Source organism: Aethalodelphis obliquidens, unplaced genomic scaffold, assembly GCF_003676395.1.
Source record: "Aethalodelphis obliquidens isolate GAN/ISIS:26980383/991018 unplaced genomic scaffold, ASM367639v1 scaffold30, whole genome shotgun sequence".
NCBI lineage: Eukaryota > Metazoa > Chordata > Mammalia > Artiodactyla > Delphinidae > Aethalodelphis > Aethalodelphis obliquidens.
In genome coordinates this window covers 3,702,517-3,720,958 of record NW_020837974.1, presented here as the reverse complement: position 1 = coordinate 3,720,958, position 18,442 = coordinate 3,702,517, and the positions used below count along the sequence as shown (strand labels likewise).

The 18,442-nt window shown below is 52.3% G+C and overlaps 1 protein-coding gene across 11 annotated transcripts in view; it reads left to right on the top strand.

The window, feature by feature from the left end:
• TNRC18 (trinucleotide repeat containing 18) overlaps positions 1-9,291 on the top strand; it is an 89,154-nt gene extending 79,863 nt beyond the window's left edge. For all 11 annotated transcript variants that reach the window (XM_027125682.1, XM_027125686.1, XM_027125683.1 and 8 more), the window contains 6 exons: positions 1,219-1,335; positions 2,028-2,192; positions 2,606-3,927; positions 7,366-7,602; positions 7,732-7,806; positions 8,148-9,291. In XM_027125682.1, the coding sequence (XP_026981483.1) occupies positions 1,219-1,335; positions 2,028-2,192; positions 2,606-3,927; positions 7,366-7,602; positions 7,732-7,806; positions 8,148-8,354 (2,123 nt within the window). In that variant the 3' untranslated portion in view covers positions 8,355-9,291. The remainder of the gene's footprint in view (positions 1-1,218; positions 1,336-2,027; positions 2,193-2,605; positions 3,928-7,365; positions 7,603-7,731; positions 7,807-8,147) is intronic.
• The last annotated feature ends 9,151 nt before the right edge of the window (positions 9,292-18,442 follow it).

The following is an 18,442-nucleotide window of genomic DNA, read 5'->3' as shown; positions in this document are numbered from 1 at the left end:
CTCTCTCTCTGTGTCTCTCTGTCTCTCTCTCTCCACCTCTCTCTCTCTCTCTCTCTCTCTCTCTCTCTCTCTCTCTCTCTCTCTCCCTCTCCCTCTCCCTCCTCTCCCTCTCTCCCTCTCTCTCTGTCTCTCTCTCCCCCCTCCCCCTCTCTGTCTTTCTCTCTCTCTCTCTCTCTGTCTCTCTCTCTCTCTCTCCACCTCTCTGTCTCTCTCTCTCTCTCTCCACCTCTCTCTCTCTCCTCTCCCTCTCTCCCTCTCTCTCTCTCTCTCTCTCTCTCTCTGGGTGTGGGTGTGGGTGTGGGTGTGTGTTGCTGGGTATTTGGGGGAAGGGGGCTTTGATTCGGAAGCAGATTTCCTTTGTTCCTAGACATTTTTCTCATATTACTTCTTGCAGAGTTTCCTTCCCTCATTTACCCTCTTTTTCCTGGAACTCACACTCATCTGGTGGCCCTCAAGACTAGGATCTTTCTTCTCATTCTTGTCCATTTTTTAAATCTTTTTAAATCTTTTTGTTCTACTTTCCGGAAGATTTCCTCACCTCTGCTCTCTGGCCCTTCTAGTCTATTGAATTTTGGATATTTCTGCTGTCGTTTATAGTATCCCTAAGAGGTCTTTCTTACTGTCTAAATATTCTTTTTTTTTTTTTTTAAATTAGATCTCTTTTTGTTCTCATGGATTCCTTTTTTTCCGGGGACATATTGTTTCCATTTGAGGTTCCTTCAGCTCCCTTTCCTTCTGCCTTTCCCTTCCTCTCCCTGTGGGCTGTGTGTCTGTGCCTCTCTGTTCTGTGCTGTCCTTTGTTGGAGGCTGTTCCTTCGTCACTGGTGATCCTCAGCAAGCAGACTGGACGCTGTGTGTGGGCGGGGCCTCCTGAAGGCTGGGGGGGGATGTTTTGTTTAGGGACACCAGTACCAGCACCTGCGGCTCTTCACTCATCGATAGCCCACGGCTCCAGCCTCAGGGCTCAGTGTCCAGCACTTGGGAATGGGGCTGGGGTGACCCCAGCCCCATCCTTCGTTGATCTGCGGAGGGTCTCGGGACGAGTGGACACGGCCGTGCGCTCAGCTGGACTGGGAGCCGGTGCTCCCGGGACCGCCTGGCTCTGAAGCCCACGTCCTGCCCGCTGCGCACCCGCCCTCCTGCATGCTGCTCCTGGGGCTGCTTCCCGGCTCGTCTCTGCTCCCCTTCGGCCCCCTGACTCCACCCCTCCTCCCACAGGCTTGCTGGGCCTTGAGGACGACGGGGACCTGATCACCGTGGAGTTCGATGACGGAGACACCGGCAGGATCCCCCTCTCGCACATCCGCCTCCTGCCCCCCGACTACAAGATCCAGTGTGAGTGGTGGTCCTGCCGCCCGGCGGGGGCCCACCCATTGCAGGCTGGCTCTGGGCTCTGTCTGCTGTTTGGACCATTTGCACCCACAGCGGGTGGAAATGGCAGAAAGCGTGGGTGGGGGCTCCCAGAATGGTCTCGGGAGGGGGGAATCCCAGGCCTCCCCAGATCTGCACCCCGAGACGCGTGAGACCAGCCCAGGCCGGGCAGTCCAGGCCAGGGGGGGATCGGTAACTGTCATGGACGGTTCCACGCTGTGTCCATGATCGCGTTCTTGTCCAGTCGTGTGTGTCTGGAAATACCATCCCCTTTGGCCAGTACGAACCTCGGGTTTAAGAGGTGAAATGACTTATCCAGGGTCCCTTGACTGGTCAGAGGCAGAGCCGGGACTCGGACCCAGGACTGCCTGACTTCCAGGGGTCCAGTGTTTTCGTGAACCCTCCAAATGGATCATTAAAGCCACAGGGTCAGCCCCACCCTGGTCATTTATTCGAGGAGCCCCCGTCGCACGCATGTGCAGACACCCAAGCTACGTCCCTGCAGATGGGCCTCCCACCCGACTGCGCAGCCTAGGTGGGCAGGCCACGCAGTGTCGTCTGGTTCCTCCCCCCGCCTCCTCCCCATGACAGATGACACTCCTGTGGCCAGGAGAGTGGAGACCCGGGCCTGAGCCACTGTCTGTCCTGCCCCACAGGTGCTGAGCCATCCCCCGCCCTCCTGGTGCCTAGCGCCAAGCGCCGCAGCCGGAAGACCAGCAAAGACACCGGGGAGAGCAAAGACGGGGCCGCGCCAGGGTCCGAGGAGCCCGGCGCCAAGGCCCGGGGGCGCGGGCGGAAGCCCAGCACCAAAGCCAAGAGCGGTACGTTGGCCGTGCCCGGGCCGCCGGGACCTGGGGCCTGCTGCTCACACAGGGTCTATGCACAGACACCGCTCCCCACCTGTGCGGGAACTTGGCGCTGCAGGGCTATTTGGACCCTGTGACAGATTAGGAAACTGAGGCTCAGGGAGGTGCGTTGACCTGTCAGAGGCAGAGCTGAGATCCAGCCAGCTGTGTTCCCTCCAGAGCAAAGTGCTTTGGGTTAAGATCCCAGGCTCCCGAGGGCCACTCTGGGGCCACCACGTGTGGACAACTAAGGCGCGAGAGCTGCTCGTCCCGAGGCCCCGAGAGGCTGCCGCCCCAGCCCCGCTCAGGACCCGGCAGAGCCGGGATGGGGACGGGCTCGCTGGTCACGAAGTCCTGGCCTCACTGGGCTGTTTCCTTCTCTCTTCTAGACAGAGCTGCCGTCCTGGAGGAGGGGGGCTCGACGGATGAGGTCCCCAGTACCCCGTTGGCCCTGGAGCCCATCAGCACCCCAGGTTCCAAGAAGAGTCCCCCAGAATCTGTGGACAAGCGGGCCAAGGCCCCCAAGGCTCGCCCAGCTCCCCGACAGCCCAGCCCAGCGCCGTCCGCCTTCACCAGCTGCCCGGCACCCGAGCCCTTTGGGGAGCTGCCGGCCCCCGCCGCGGCCCTGGCCCCCACCGCCCTCGTCGCCATGCCCATCACCATGCCCGCCACGCGCCCCAAGCCCAAGAAGGCCCGGGTTGCTGAGGAGTCGGCCCCCAAGGGCGCCCGGAGGCCCGGGGAAGAGGCCGAGCTGCTCGTCAAGCTGGACCGTGAGGGCGTGACGTCACCCAAAAGCAAGAAGGCCAAAGAGGCCCTGCTTCTGCGGGAGGACGCTGGCGCGGGGGGCTGGCAGGAGCCCAAGGGCCTGCTGGGCCTGGGCAGCTACCCTCCGGGGGCCGGCGGCAGCGAGCCCAAGGCGGCCCGGCCCAAGGCGGGGGACGGCGACCTGGCCCAGGAGCCTGGGGCCGCGCTCACGTTCGAGGACTCGGGGAGCCCCAAGAGCCCGGACAAGGGCCAGGCCGAGCAGGACGGGGCCGAGGAGTCAGAGAGCGGCGGCAGCAGCAGCGGCGGCAGCAGCAGCGACAGCGGCAGCAGCAGCAGCAGCAGTTCTGAGACGGAGGGAGAGGAGGACGGCCAGGGCGGCGGCGGCCGGAACTGCAGCGCCTCCAGCTCGAGGGCCTCCTCGTCGTCCTCGTCCTCGTCCTCCTCGTCGTCCTCTTCGTCCTCCTCGTCCTCATCGTCGTCCTCCTCGTCCTCGTCGTCCTCCTCGTCCTCTTCGTCCTCCTCCTCGTCTTCGTCGTCCTCCTCGTCGTCGTCCTCTTCGTCCTCGTCCTCTTCCACCACGGACGACTCTTCCTGCAGCTCAGACGACGAGGCCGCCCCTGTCCCGGCAGCCGGGCCCTCCGCCCCGCCGGCCCTCGCCAGCAAGGCGCCCAAGCAGGCGGCCAAGGCCCGCTCCTCGGCCCACTCTGCAGGCAAGAAGGCGCCGGCGCCCGCGCCCCAGGCCCCCCCGCCGCAGCCCCCGCAGCCTGTGCAGCCCAAGGCCCAGGCCGGGGCCAAGAGCCGGCCCAAGAAGAGGGAGGGCGTCCACCTCCCCACCACCAAGGAGCTGGCCAAGCGGCAGCGCCTGCCGTCGGTGGAGAACCGGCCCAAGATCGCCGCCTTCCTGCCCGCCCGGCAGCTCTGGAAGTGGTTCGGCAAGCCCACGCAGGTAGCTGGGGGCGGGGTCGTCCCCACGTGTCTTTCTCTGGCCTCCCAGCAGCCCCACGGCGGAGAGTCGGGGTGACGGGTGTGGAGTGCGTCTGACTCCCCCAGAGTCCTGCCCCTCACACAGCAGCACTGCCTCTGGTCCCCGGGACCCAGACCCACCCTCTGCGGGACCCACTTACCGCGCAGGCCTTCAGCTGCCATGCCGCAGGGTCTCAGAACCGCGCGGCCACACAGCCTGAGTTTCTTTGCTTTTGCTTCATTTTCTGCTGAAAACGAATGGCTCAAGGCTTCTGGCTGGCTAATTAGCAGTCACAGCAGAAGGTACTTTCTTTCCCTCTCTTGGCCGGGCTGGGTCACTGCCTGCCCCTGAGCTAATCAGTGTGGCCCACAAGGCAGAACGTTCTGGTTGACTGGGTCTGAGTCATGTGGCCACCCCTGTAGTAGGTGGGTGTTTGTTCTCCAGAAGGAGTCCTCCATGCCCCCCCATGCCTTGGGCACACGCAGACATGCACGTGTACACACACAAATGCGTGCATGTACACGTGCATGCACCTGCATATACACGCACACACGAGAAGCTTCTGTGTGCAGAAGGGGAACAGCCTGGAGGCCACCAGTGCATCCCATGCCCCTGGGCAGGAAGAGCCAGGCTCCTTGTCTACGGGTGCAGCCCGTCTGGTTTCCCCACAGCGTCTGCCGCCCTGGTCCACGGTCCTCCGAGGCCACGCCAGAGCCAGGCCCGGAGGAGGCACCTGGCTGGGTCTGGACCTTTTTAATGCCGGTGCCGCCAGGCAGGTTTTAGGGGCTGGGGGCTGGCAGCGATGAGCTTGCGGGGCCTCTGGCAGTGTACCGCTTAAGAAGCTTCTGGCATGTTTGCACTGTGTCAGCTCCCTGGCTGCGTTAGCAGGGCCGGAGAAGTTGTAGGATGTTCTGAATCAAGACTAGCTTGGGGGTTTCTGTCTTAGCAGCAGCCTTTTAGGGCTCCCCACTGTGCCACCCAGGGTCAGTTGGATCCCCGGGGGGTTGGTGGGTGGACAACTCCACCTGCCACAGGCTGCACCCTCAAAGCCTCCTTAGAATAGGGTGGGGAACTCCCCCCTTGGTCAGGCAAGGGCTGCAGAGTGGGAAGTCGGGGAGGGTCCCCCCCGACCCCCGCAGCTCCTGCTCTCCTTCTGGTTTCCCTGCCTTTGCGGCACCGCCTTGAATCTGGGGCAGATGATCTGCTGCTCCGACCCTGCAAGGTGTGAGTTGTCGGACTTTACGTGCGTCCCCCACCCCCCGATTGCTGGCTCCAGGCTGAAAGGGCCTCTCTTAGCAGGGCCACCACTTGAGATAGCAAACTTGAATGTGTAGCTTCTTGTAGAATCTTCCCTGACGAGCCGCACTCAGACATTCCAGACCAGCCCCTCTGGAGCTCTGGTCCCAGCAGGCACTGTATCCAGGGCCGTATCAAGGAGTGATGGCTTCTGAGCCGAGGACAGGGGTGTCCTCACTGTCCTGCCCCCACGGGGATTGGCCAGTTCCTTATCTTAGCATCTCCCACGTGCCAGGGTCAGCGTTGCTCGGGGCGTTTGCTGCTGTAGGGTCAGAGCCCAGGGCCAAAGTCTAGGGTGTCCGGCTTCAGGTACAGCTGGATCCAGGGGCCTGAGGGCTGTCTTCAGACCCACTCTCGGGCTCGTGCTCCAGGCTTGAGTTTCTCCTCCCTTCCTCTGTACTGGTCTCCTTCTCCGGCAGCCCCTCTCCTGCTGGCAACAGGCAGCCCCAGCAGCTTTCAGCTGACCTTCTGCCAGCTCAGAAGTGACAGTAGGAAGGAGGTGTCTTTTTTAGGGTTCAAGCTGAAGTTGCTGGCGCGTCTTTGGCTTAGGTCCCGGGTGCACCCTTGAGCCAGTCACAATGGCCAGGAGAAGGATGGGATGTTTGGATTGGCCAGACCAAGTCCTGTACTGGCCCCAGGGGCCCAAGGGGGATCTGTGAGGAGAGTGGCCATGGATGCCTAGAAACATACCTGCTGTCAGCTGCGTTGGTTTAGAGATCTTAGCCGTCCCTGTCACCTTGAATCAGTTAGTACCATGCTTTGAGCTGAAAATAATTTGAGCAGTTTACAGAACCCCTAAGAAACCTGGACATTAAAAAGTCTGTCACAGAATTCCCTGGCAGTCCAGTGGTTAGGACTCCATGCTTCCACTGCAGGGGGCACGGGTTTGATCCCTGGTCAGGGAACTAAGATCCCACTTGCTGCGATGTGGCCAAAAAAAAAGTCTCACCAGGGATCCAGTGAATTAAAAGTAGAAAAGGGACAGCTGGATAAGGTAGGAAATTAGCCTGTGGGTTTTTCTTGTTTAGACAAAAAAGGAAACACAAAAAACGCTTTGGCGCCGCCTAGTGGCCAGTCCGAGAAGGGAAACGAGTTTTACAGGTTAGTCGAGGAGAAGGCGCGCTGGCTCCACTGGAGGGCAGAGCAGAGCTTTGCATAGGCCTGGCTTCTCCGTGTTTGGCTGGGGACAGCGACAGGTCCCAGAGCTGCCTGGCGCTGGGTTTTGGATTCTGGTGGCTGGTCTCTTCCCTCCTTGGAGCCTGCCCATCTGTGTGTCCCAGTGCCAGCCCAGGCGGGGGCACTGAGGCGGCTTCAGGAAATGTTTGTTGAGTGAATTAAAAAAAGATCCAGCCACACTGTGGGTCTGGCAGACGTGGGCCCAGTGCTGGATCCCGCCGGGCTGGGCTCTCATCTGTTAGTGGCTTTCCTGGGGAAATGGGCGGGGGGTGGGGGGGTGGGGCGGGGCAATCGGCCGTGCCTGGGGGTTGACGCTGCCCACGCCCCACTCCCTCACCTCTGCTCGGACGCTTGCGGGGCTGACTGGTACTGAGCCCCCGCGCTGCTCAGGGTGGTGTAGACTGAGGCTGTGCCGTGAGCAAGAGGCTCTGTGACCTCGGCAGGTGTTGAGTGAACCTGCTTCGTTGTAGCTCCGACGTGCGGGGCAGCGTGGGGGGGAGCGATGTGCTCTGTCCGGAGACGCAGCCGTGTCCCCTCCTGGGACCTCCCGGTCCCTGTCTGGAAATTGGGGGCCAACAGGGGCCGCTGTGCCTCGAGGGCTGGTGTCAGGACCCAGTGGGAGGAGCAGGGATCCTGCTGGGCCCCAGCAGTGGCTGTGGCGTCTGCCGCACAAACGCTCGCGTGTGGGGCGTCCCTGGGGCCCCGCCGGCACCGTTGGCCGACACGGCTCAGCAACGGGGAGTTGGAAGTCGCTCCCAGCTGCAGGGTCCTTAGTTCACGTGGAGTCTCTCTTGGAAACCCGGTCGGCCAAGGGGATGAGCGAGGGCTCCCCGATCAGAGCAAGCAGGAGGCTTCTCCCCTGGCGCCGCTGCTGTGGAACCCCGGGGTCAGGGCGAGGGCGGGGGCGGGGGCGGGGCGCGTGCCCTGACCCGACTCGCCCGCCCACAGCGCCGTGGCATGAAGGGCAAGGCCCGCAAGCTCTTCTACAAGGCCATCGTGCGCGGCAAGGAGATGATCCGCATTGGGGACTGCGCCGTCTTCCTGTCGGCTGGCCGCCCCAACCTGCCCTACATCGGCCGCATCCAGAGCATGTGGGAGTCGTGGGGCAGCAACATGGTGGTCCGCGTCAAGTGGTTCTACCACCCCGAGGAGACCAGCCCGGGCAAGCGCCTCCACGAGGGCCAGGTGGGCCGGGGCCTCGGCGTCGGGCCGTGCTGGGGGGCGTGGCCGGGGCGGTCCCTCCCCTGGGGTCGGGGTCGGGGGTCAGGCAAGGCGGGGCCCGGGCTCACCGCAGCCCCCGGTCTGTGCTCACAGCACTGGGACCAGAAGCCCGGCCGCAGCCTCCCCGCAGCCCTGCGAGCCTCCAGCCAGAGGAAGGACTTCATGGAGGTAGGAGAGCGCGCGGCACCGGTGGGGCCTCCGATGACCCTCCCCACGCGGCCTCGGGAGGGGCCGGGCTCCCTCGGCCTCCCCGCCCAGTCTCTCTGACCCTGAGCTGCTGTTTCCTGGTCTCTCCCAGCCGCTGCCTCTGCGTCTGTCACCCTTGGTTTCTTACTCTGCAGGTCTCTGTGTCTGTTTCTTGATCTCCTAGTCTCTGGGTGTCTCCCTTGGTCTCTGTCCATCCTCGTCCTCAGCCCCACTGTGTTTCTCGAGTTCTCTCTGGGGATCTCTCCCTGGTCCTTCGGGTCTGGGAGGGGTCTTCCCCCTGACGCCCGCCCGTGTGCCCGCAGCGCGCCCTGTACCAGTCCTCCCACGTGGACGAGAACGACGTGCAGACGGTGTCGCACAAGTGCCTGGTGGTGGGCCTGGAGCAGTACGAGCAGATGCTCAAGACCAAGAAGTACCAGGACAGCGAGGGCCTGTACTACCTGGCGGGCACCTACGAGCCCACCACGGGCATGATCTTCTCTACCGATGGCGTGCCTGTGCTCTGCTGAGCGCCCGGCCCGGCGGGGCCCTCCCCATCACTGCCACGGCTCGGCGGCCTCGTGCGTTGGTTGCGTGCATGCAAGTGTGCCCACGGACAGCCTGGCGCGTAAGTGTACATGTGTGTGCCCGTATGCATGCACGTGTGTGCGCACATGTGCACACGTCCAGACCCCCTTCCTGACTCCTCGGTGCCCCCCCGAGAGGGCTCCTCGCGATCAGGGTAGGGCTCTGCCGGCCCCTCACGGGTCCCAGCACCTTGTAAGCGCTCAGCCAGGTCCCGGTGCCAACTGGGGATTCGGTGGGAGGGGGTTTCCGACCAACCCACCTGATGCTCGCTTGGGGGGGGGTCCTCCCAGTGCCTGGCCCCCTCGGCACGGAGCCCGCCCCGAGCCTCCCACCGTGGGATGGGGGCGCTCCCATGCCCCCCCAGCCTCAGCGACCAGGCCGGGCCTGTTCTGGGGTGCCTGCCTGGGGCCCGGCCTCCACCCTCTCAGGACGGCCTGGACTTGGGGAACAGAGCCAGGTGTGTGTGTGTGGGGGGGGGTGCCCAGGAGCACCGGCCAGGCACCAGGGGGAGGGGGCTGCGTGCCCCGAGGCCCCGGGAGGGCCCACCCCACTGGTCCAGACCCTCACACTACAGACAACCCCCATGGTGCTGAAATCCTCGTCCCGGCCATACCCGGAGGGAGGCGGCAGTTCTTAACCTGTACAGTTTTATTGTACCAAGAGACTCTCCCCTGTATCATACGCCTTCAAATGGAGTCAACTTTTTAATTATATATATAAAGATAAATATATATAAATATATATAAATATAAACTTTTTAAAACTGTGAAAAAAATAGCTATGAAATTATAAAAAAAGCGAACACATTCTGACGTGCAGAATATTATTTTTTATTTCCTGTTAGATGAGCGTGTCTAGCACCCAGCTTCACGGGCCCCCTGTCCCAACCTCACCCCACACGCCCCCCCCCCCCGGCCCAGGTGTACTGTACTCGCCCCCAGGATGGAGAAGGACTTAGGGAGAGCAGAGGCTGAGGGAGGGGAGAGGGAGCCGGCAAGCTTGCAGCCCTGCTCAGCCCACGAAAGCACTTACAGCCCCCGCGCCTTCCGGGGGACCGGAGGCCTCGTCCAGACAATCTTAAGGGAAGGAAAAGCCAGACTTCGGTTTTGTTTTTTGGGGGAATTATTGTTTTCCTTTTTTTTTTTAAGTTTCTTTTGGAATTTTGTTTGTTGGCAAATTCTGTGTGATCTTTTTCATAAAAAAAAGAAAAGAAAAAAAGCTATAATTGGAAAAGTACCGTTGTCTGGAGTGGTTCATTTCGGGGGCTGGGGTGGGCTTGGTGTCAGGATGCAGATCCTGGAGGGAGGAGCCACGTGTGGCTGTTTAAACACGAGCCAGTTTGAATGAAAAGAAAGAAATGAAAAGTTTCTTGGCTGCACTGACGCTGGCTTTGGTGGTCAACAGTCAGACAAGGTCAGTGGGCTGCTGTATGTGGCTGGCCCGCGTGCGTCAGTGCAGAAAGTTCCCTCGGCCAGACGAGCTGGAGATCACCCAAGGTGGCAGAGTAGAAAGCCCCTGAGCTCACCTCCTCTCACGAGCACACCAATAGCACAGTGAAAGAGACCCAACCTACCAAAAAGATCTACAACCAAAGACATGAAGAAGGAACCACAGTGAGACAGTTAAGAGGGGTGGACTTGCTGTACAGTCGGGCCTACATCCCCAGGTGGGTGACCCACAAACGAGAAAAACTAACATGGCAGAGGTTCTCCCACAGGAGGGAGAGTTCTGAGCCCCACATCAGGCCGCCCCGCTCAGGGGTCCTACCCTGGGAAAATGCGCCCCCAGAGCATTTGGCTTTGAAGGCCAGTGGGGCTTAATTTCAGGAGTTCCACAGGACTGGGGGGAAGAAAGACTTCCCTCTTAAAGGGCACACACAAAGTCTCCCACGCTCCGGGACCCGGGGCCAAAGCTGTAATTTCCTGGGATCTTGGGCCAGACCTACCTGCTGGTCTTCCAAAGTCTCCTGGAGAGGCGGGAAGCAGCTACGGCTCGCCCTGGGGACAGAGACGCTGGCGGCAGCCGTTCCTGGGCCTCCTGCGAGTGTATGCTGGGGCTGGCAGGTACCGCTGTGGGATCCTCCCTCTAGCTCCTCTGGCACCAAGACTGGGCCCCACCCAGCAGCCTGCAGGCACCGGTGCTGGGACCCCTCGGCCGAACAGGGCTTGGGACACAGCCCCACCCAGCAGCAGACAGGCTGCCTGGAGACCGCCTGAGGACACAACCCTGCCCACCAGACGGCCCAGGACTCAGCTCCAGCCCCCAGTGAGCGGGCACCAGCCCCAGGCCCTGCCACCCCCACCAGGGGGCACACGCCAGACACAAGAGAACTCCAATCCCTCAGCCTGCCCACGGCACGCCAGACCTTGCCCTGGGACAAGTTGGGCCCGGGGCCCTGGCCACTAGGAGGCCAGCGCACGCTTCAGGACACCCCGCACCCAACTGTGTTAGGAACAACCTGACCACCCCCAGCCCAGTGATCTTACACCAGCTCTGGGACCTCTGGGTCCTGCAACCAGGCTTAGGGGACCCAGCTCTGTCTGCCAGCAGTCTGGCACTGACCCCAGGACCCCCCCAGTGGGCAAGCAACTGCCCTGGAGTCTCCTGGACCCTGACTTCACCCACCAGTGAGCCAGCACTAGCCCTGGGGCCCCCTGGGGCGTGACCGGGCCCTGCCAAGCGGCAGACAGCAGCCTCCACGTGAGGCAGAGCCTGGCAACCAGCTGGGCGAGGGCCACGCGGGCCTGCCCACGCAGCCCGCCGCGACAGAAAGACCCACGCAGCCTTCACGGGGAAACCCTAGAGCATACGGCTTGGGTGACGAGGGGCGTGCACTGCTGGGATGCATGGGACATCTCCTACGAAAGGCCACATCCCCAAGGTCGGGAAACGTAAGCAACCTACCAGATACATAAAAACACAAACAGCAGCTTAGGCAAAATGAGGCGACAGAGGCACATGTTCCAGATGAAGGAACAAGATAAAAGCCCAGGAGAAGAGCTAAGTGAAGTGGAGATAGGCAATCTACCCGAGAAGGAGTTCAGGGTAGTGACTGTAACGATGATCAAAAAACTCAGGAGAAGAATGGACGCACAGTGCAAGAAATGCGAAGCTTTTAACAGAAAATATAAAGAACGACCAGAGATGAAGAATAACAAATGAAAAATATACTAGAAGGAATCAACAGTAGACGAAATGATACAGAGAAACAGGTCAACGAGCTGGAAGACAAGAGTAGTGGAAACCACTGATGCTGAGAGAAGAAACAATGAAAAGAAATGAGGACAGTTTAAGAGACCTCTGGGACAACATCAAGCATGTTAATATTCGCATTACAGGGGTCCCAGAAGGAGAAGAGACAGAAAGGGGTTGAGAACATATCTGAATACATAATAGCTAAAAACTTCCCTAACCTGGAAAAGGAAACAGTCATACAAGTCCAGAAAGCACAGAGAGTCCAACACAGGATTAACCCAAGGAGGAACACACCAAGACACATTGTAATTAAAACAGCAAAAATTAAAGAGGGATTATTAAAAGCAGCAAGGGAAAAACAACAACACACAAGGGAACTCCGGAACTCCCATAAGGCTATCAGCTGACTTTTCAGCCGAACGCCTACAGGCCAGAAGGGAGTGGCACGATATATTTACAGTGAACAAGAAAAACCTACAGCCAAGACTCTACCTAGCGAGGCTCTTGTTCAGACTGGATGCAGAAACAAAGCTTTACAGACAAGCAAAAGCTAAGAGTTCAGCACCACCAAACAAGCTTTATAACAAATGTTAAAGAAACCTCTAAGTCAACAAGAAAAGGCCACAACTAAAAATATGAAAATTATGAAAGGAAAAAACACATCAGTAAAGGCAAACGTACAGTAAAGGTAGGAAATCATTCACGCACCAAGCTAGTAGGAAGGTTAAAAGACAGTAGTAGTAAGGCCACCTAAACCTACAATAAGCAGTTAAGGGATACACAAAATAATTAGATGTAAAATATGATATCAAAAACAGTAATCAGGGACTTTCCTAGTGGTGCAGTGGTTAAGAATCTGCCTGCCAATGCATGGGACATGGGTTCGAGCCCTGGTCCAGGAAGATCCCACATGTCACGGAACAACTAAGCCCATGTGCCACAACTACTGAGCCAGCGCACTACAGCCCGTGAGCCACAACTACTGAGCCTGCATGCCTAGAGCCCATGCTCTGCAACGAGAAGCCACTGCAATGAGAAGCCCACGCACCGCAACGAAGAGTAGCCCCTGCTCACTGCAACTAGAGAAAGCCTGTGCGCAGCAATGAAGACCCAATGCAGCCAAAACAAAATAGATAATATAAATAAAAATAACTTTATATAAAAAAATCAGTAATCGTGAGGGGAGGAGGGTACAAATGTACGGTATTTCAAATGCATTTGAAGAGGTTGGCAACTTAAAACAATTACGTATATATATAGACTGCTACATGAAAATCTCATGGTAACCACAAACCAAAAATCTCAGAGGCATAACCCTCTCAGACTTCAGAAAATACTACAGACCTACAGTAATCAAAACAGCGTGGTATTGGCACAAAAACAGACATATGCATCAATGGAACAGAACAGAGAGCCCAGAAATAAACCCACACATTTATGGTCAATTAATCTTTGACAAAGGAGGCAAGAATATACAATGGAAAAAAACAGCCTCTTCAGCAAGTGGTGAAAAGACTGTCACCATACACAAAAATAAACTCACCATACACAAAAATAAACTCAAAATGGCTTAAAGACTTAAACATAAGACATGACACCATAAAACTCCTAGAGGAGATCATAGGCAAAACATTCTCTGACATAAATTGTACCCATGTTTCCTTAAGTCAGTCTCCTAAAGCAATAGAAATAAAACCAAAAATAAACAAATGGGACCTTATCAAACTTAAAAGCTTTTGCACAGCAAAGAAAACCATAAAAAAAAAAAAAGACAACGTACAGGAGTAAATATCTGCAAACTATGTAACCAACAAGGGCTTAATTTCCAAAATACACACACAGCTCATACAACTCAACAACAAAAAAACAATCCAATCGAAAAATGGGCAGAAGACCTAAATAGACATTTCTCCAAAGAAGACATTCAGATAACCAATAGGCACATGAAAAGGTGCTCTATATTGCTAATTATTAGAGAAATGCAAATCAAAACTACAATGAGGTACCACCTCAAACTGGTCAGAATGGCCATCATTAAAGTCTACAAGTAACAAACGCTGGAGAGGATGTGGAGAAAAGGGAATCCTCCTAACACTGTTGGTGGGAATGTAAGTTGGTGCAGCCATTGTGGAAAACAGTATGGAGGTTTCTCAGAAAACTAAAAATAGAATTACCATACGATCCAGCAATTCCACTCCTGGGCATATATCCAGACAAAACTATAATTCAAAAAGATATATGCACCCCTATGTTCGTAGCAGCATTATTCACAACAGCCAAGACATGGAAACAACCTAAATGTTCATCAACAGATAAATGGATAAAGAAGATGTGGTACACGTATACAACGGACTACTACTCAGCTACGAAAAAGAATGAAATAATGCCATTTGCAGCAACGTGGATGCAACTAGAGATTATCATACTAAGTGCAGTCAGACAAAGACAAATACCATAATGATATCGCTTATATATGAAATCTAAAATATGACACAAATGAACCTATCTATGAAACAGAATCACATACATAGAGAACAGACTGGTGGTTGCCAAGGGGGAGGTAGTTGGGGGAGGGATGGAGTGGGAGGCTGGGGTTAGCAGATGTCAGCTTTTCTATATATAGAATGGATAAACAAGGTCTTGCTGTATAGCACAGAGAACTATATTCAATATCCTATGACAAACTATAATGGAAAAGAATATTAAAAATAATGTATATATGTGTAAAACCGAGTCACTTTGCTGTACAGCAGAAATTAACACAACACTGGAAATCAACTATATTTCAGTAAAAATACTAAAACAAAAAAACATCAAAACCTATAATAGATACACATACAAACAGAAAAAGGAATACAATACACTAAAGACAGTCATCAAATCACAAGGGAACAAAAGAAGAAAGGAAAAGAAGACCTACAAACACAACGCCCAAACAATTAGCAAAATGGCAATAAAAACATACATATCAATAATTACCTTAAATGTAAATAAGTAGACTGAATGCTCCAATCAAAAGACACAGAGTGGCTGAATTGATAAAAAAAAAAAAAAGACCTGCATATATATTGCCTATGAGAGACTCACTTCAGATTTAGAGACACATAACAGACTGAAAGTGAGGGGATGGAAAAAGATATTCCATGCAAATGGAAATCAAAACTAAGCTAGAGTAGCAATACTTTTCAGACAAAATAGACTTCAGGATTTTTTTCTTTTTTTGGCCACGCCATGCAGCTTGTGGGATCTTAGTTCCTTCCCTGACCAGGGATCAAACCCGGGCCTCCTGCAGTGAAAGCGTGGAGTCCTAACCACTGGACCGCCAGGGAATTCCCCAAAATAGAGTTTAAATAAAGACTGTTGTTAGAAGAGACAAAGAAGGACACTACAAAGAAGGATCAAGGGATCAATCCAAGAAGAAAATATAACAATTGTAAATATATATGCAAACAACACAAGAGTACCTAAAATGCATAAGGAAAACATTAACAGACATAAAGAAAGAAACTGACAGTAACATAATAATAGTAAGGGACTTTAACACCCCACTTACATCAGTGAACAGATCATCCATTGATAGAAAATCAGTAAGGAAACAATGGCCTTAAATGACACATTAGACCAGATGGCTTCAACTGATATACACAGAACATTCCATCTGAAAGCAGCAGAATACAAATTCAAGTGCACATAGAACATTCTCCAGGATAGATCACATGCTGGGCCACAAAACAAGCTTCAGTAAACTTAAGAAAATTAAAATTATATCAAGCAGCTTTTCCGACCACAATGCTATGAAACTAGAAATCAACTATCAAGAAAAAACTGCAAAAAACACAAACGTGGAGGCTAAACAATATGTTACTGAACAACCAATGGATCACTGAAGAAATCAAAGAGGGAATAAAGAAATACCTAGAGAGAAGTGGAAACGAAAAAAATGATGATCCAAAATCTATGGGACAGAGCAAAGGCAGTTCTAAGAGGGAAGTTTATAGTGATACAAGCTTACCTCAGGAAACAAAAATCTCAAACAATCTAACCTTACACCTGAAGGAACTACAAAAAGAACAAACAAAACCCTAAGTTAGTAGAAGGAAAGACATCATAAAGATCAGAACAGAAATAAATGAAATAGAGACAAAAAAGAAAGAAAGAAAAAAGAACTAAAAGCTGAAACTAAAAGTTGGTTCTTAGAAAAGATAAACAAATTTGATAAACCTTTAGCCAGACTTACCAAGAAAAAAAAAAAAGGGGGGGGGGAGCAGGCCCAAAGCAATAAAATCGGAAATGAAAAAGAAGTACAACTGACACCACAGAAATACAAAAGATCTTAAGAGACTACTACAAGCAACTATATGCCAATAAAATGGACAACCTAGAAGAAATGGACAAATTCTTAGAAATATACAATCCCCCAGGACTGAACCAGGAAGAAACAGAAAATATGAACAGACCAATTACCAGTAATGAAACTGAATCAGTAATTTAGAAACTCCCAACAAACAGAAGTCCAGGACCAGATGGCTTCACTGGTGAATACAATCGAACATTTAGAAAAAACTTAACACCTATCTTCCTCCAACTATTCCAAAAAATTGCAGAGGAAGGAACACTTCCAAGTACATTCTATGAGGTAAGCATCACCCTGATACCAAAACCAGACAAAGATATCTCGAAAAACAAAATTAAAGGCCGATATCACTGATGACACAGATGCAAAAATCCTCAAAAATATTAGCAAACCAAATCCAACAGTACATTAAAAGGATGATACACCATGATCAAGTGGGACATCCCAGGAATGTAAGGATCTTCTTCAATATCTGCAAATCAATCAATGTGATACACCAAATTACAAACTGAAGAATAAAAACCAAATGATCATCTCAATAAATACAGAAAAAGCTTTTGACAAAATTCCACATCCACTATGATAAAAAAACTCTCCATGAAGTGGGCATAGAAGGAACATACCTCAACATAATAAAGGCCATTATGACAAACCCACAGCTAAAATCATTCTCAATGGTGAAAAACTGCAAGCATTCCAAGATTAGGGACAAGAATGCCCATTCTCGCCACTTTTATTCAACATAGTATTGGAAGTCCTAGGCACAGCAATTAGGCAAGAAAAAGAAAAAGGAATCCAAACTGGAAAGGAAGAAGTAAAACGATCACTGTTTGCAAATAACATGACACTATACATAGAAAATCCTAAAGATACCACCAGAAAACTACTGGACCTCATCAGTGAATTTGGTAAAATTAGAGGATACAAAATTAATATACAAAAATTGGCTGCATCTCTAATCACTAACAATGAACTATCAGAAAGAGAAATCAAGGAACAATCCTATTTACCATCACATCAAAAATAAAAAAATACCTAGGGGAAAAAACCTGTATTCTGAAAACTGTAAGACATTAATGAAAGAAATTGAAGATGACACAAACAGATGGAAATATACACTGTCTTCTTGGACTGGAAGAATTGATATTGTTAAAATGCTCATACTACCCAAGGTAATCTACAGATTCAGTGCAATCCCAATCAAAATACCAATGGCATTTTTCACAGAAATAGAACAAATAATTTTAAAATTTGTATGGAAACACAAAATAGACAAAACAGTCTCAAAAAAGAAGAACAGAGCTGAAGGAATCATGCTCCCTGACTTCAGACTGTACTACAAAGCTACAATAATCAAAACACTAAGGTACTGACACAAAAGCATACAAATAGATCAACAGAACAGAGAGCCCACAAATAAACTTGTGCACTTATGGCCAATTAATCTCTAACAAAGTAGGCAAGAATATACAGTGGAGAAGACAGTCTCTTCAACAAGTGGTGCTAGGAAAACTGGACAACTACATATAAAGAATGAAATTGGAACACTTTCTAACACCATATACAAAAATAAACTCAAAATGGATTAAGGACCTAAATGTTAAGACCAGAAACCATAAAAATCCTAGAAGAAAACATAGGCAGAACACTCTTTGACATAAATCGTAGCAGTATTTTTTTGGATCTGTTTCCTAAAGCAAAGAAAATAAAAGCAAAACCAAACAAATGGGTCCTAATTAAACTTAAAAGCTTTTTGCACAGCAAAGGAAATCATCAGCAAAACGAAAAGACATCCTACTGCATGGGAGAAAATATTTGTTAACGATATGACCAATGAGGGGTTAATATCTAGAATATCAATATATAGTTCATACAACTCAACATAAAAAAAAAAACCTGATTAAAAAATGGGCAGAAGACCTGAACAGACATTTTTCCAAAGAAGACACACAGATAGCCAACAGGCACATGAAAAGACGCTCAATATCACCAATCATCAGGAAAATGCAATCAAAACCACAATGAGATATCACCTCATACCTGTCAGAATGGCTATCATCAAAAAGAACATAAATAATAAATAGTGGCGAGGATGTAGAGAAAAGGGAACCCTTGTACACTGTTGGGATGTAAACTGGTGCAGCCACTGTGGAAAACAGTATGGAGGTTTCTCAAAAAACTAAAAATTGAACTACCATATGACCCAGCAATTCCACTCCTGGGTATATATACAAAAAAACCCCCAAAACACTAATTCAAAAAGATACATGCAACCCCCCGTTCACTGCAGCATTATTTACAACTGCCAAGATGTGGAAGCAATCTAAGTGTCCAACAACAGATGAATGGATAAAGAAGGTGTGGAACATATATACTATGGAATACTACTCAGCCATAAAAAAGAACGAAATGTTGCCATATGCAACAACATGGATGGACTTGGGAGGGCATTATGCTAAGTGAGATAAGTCAGACAGAGAA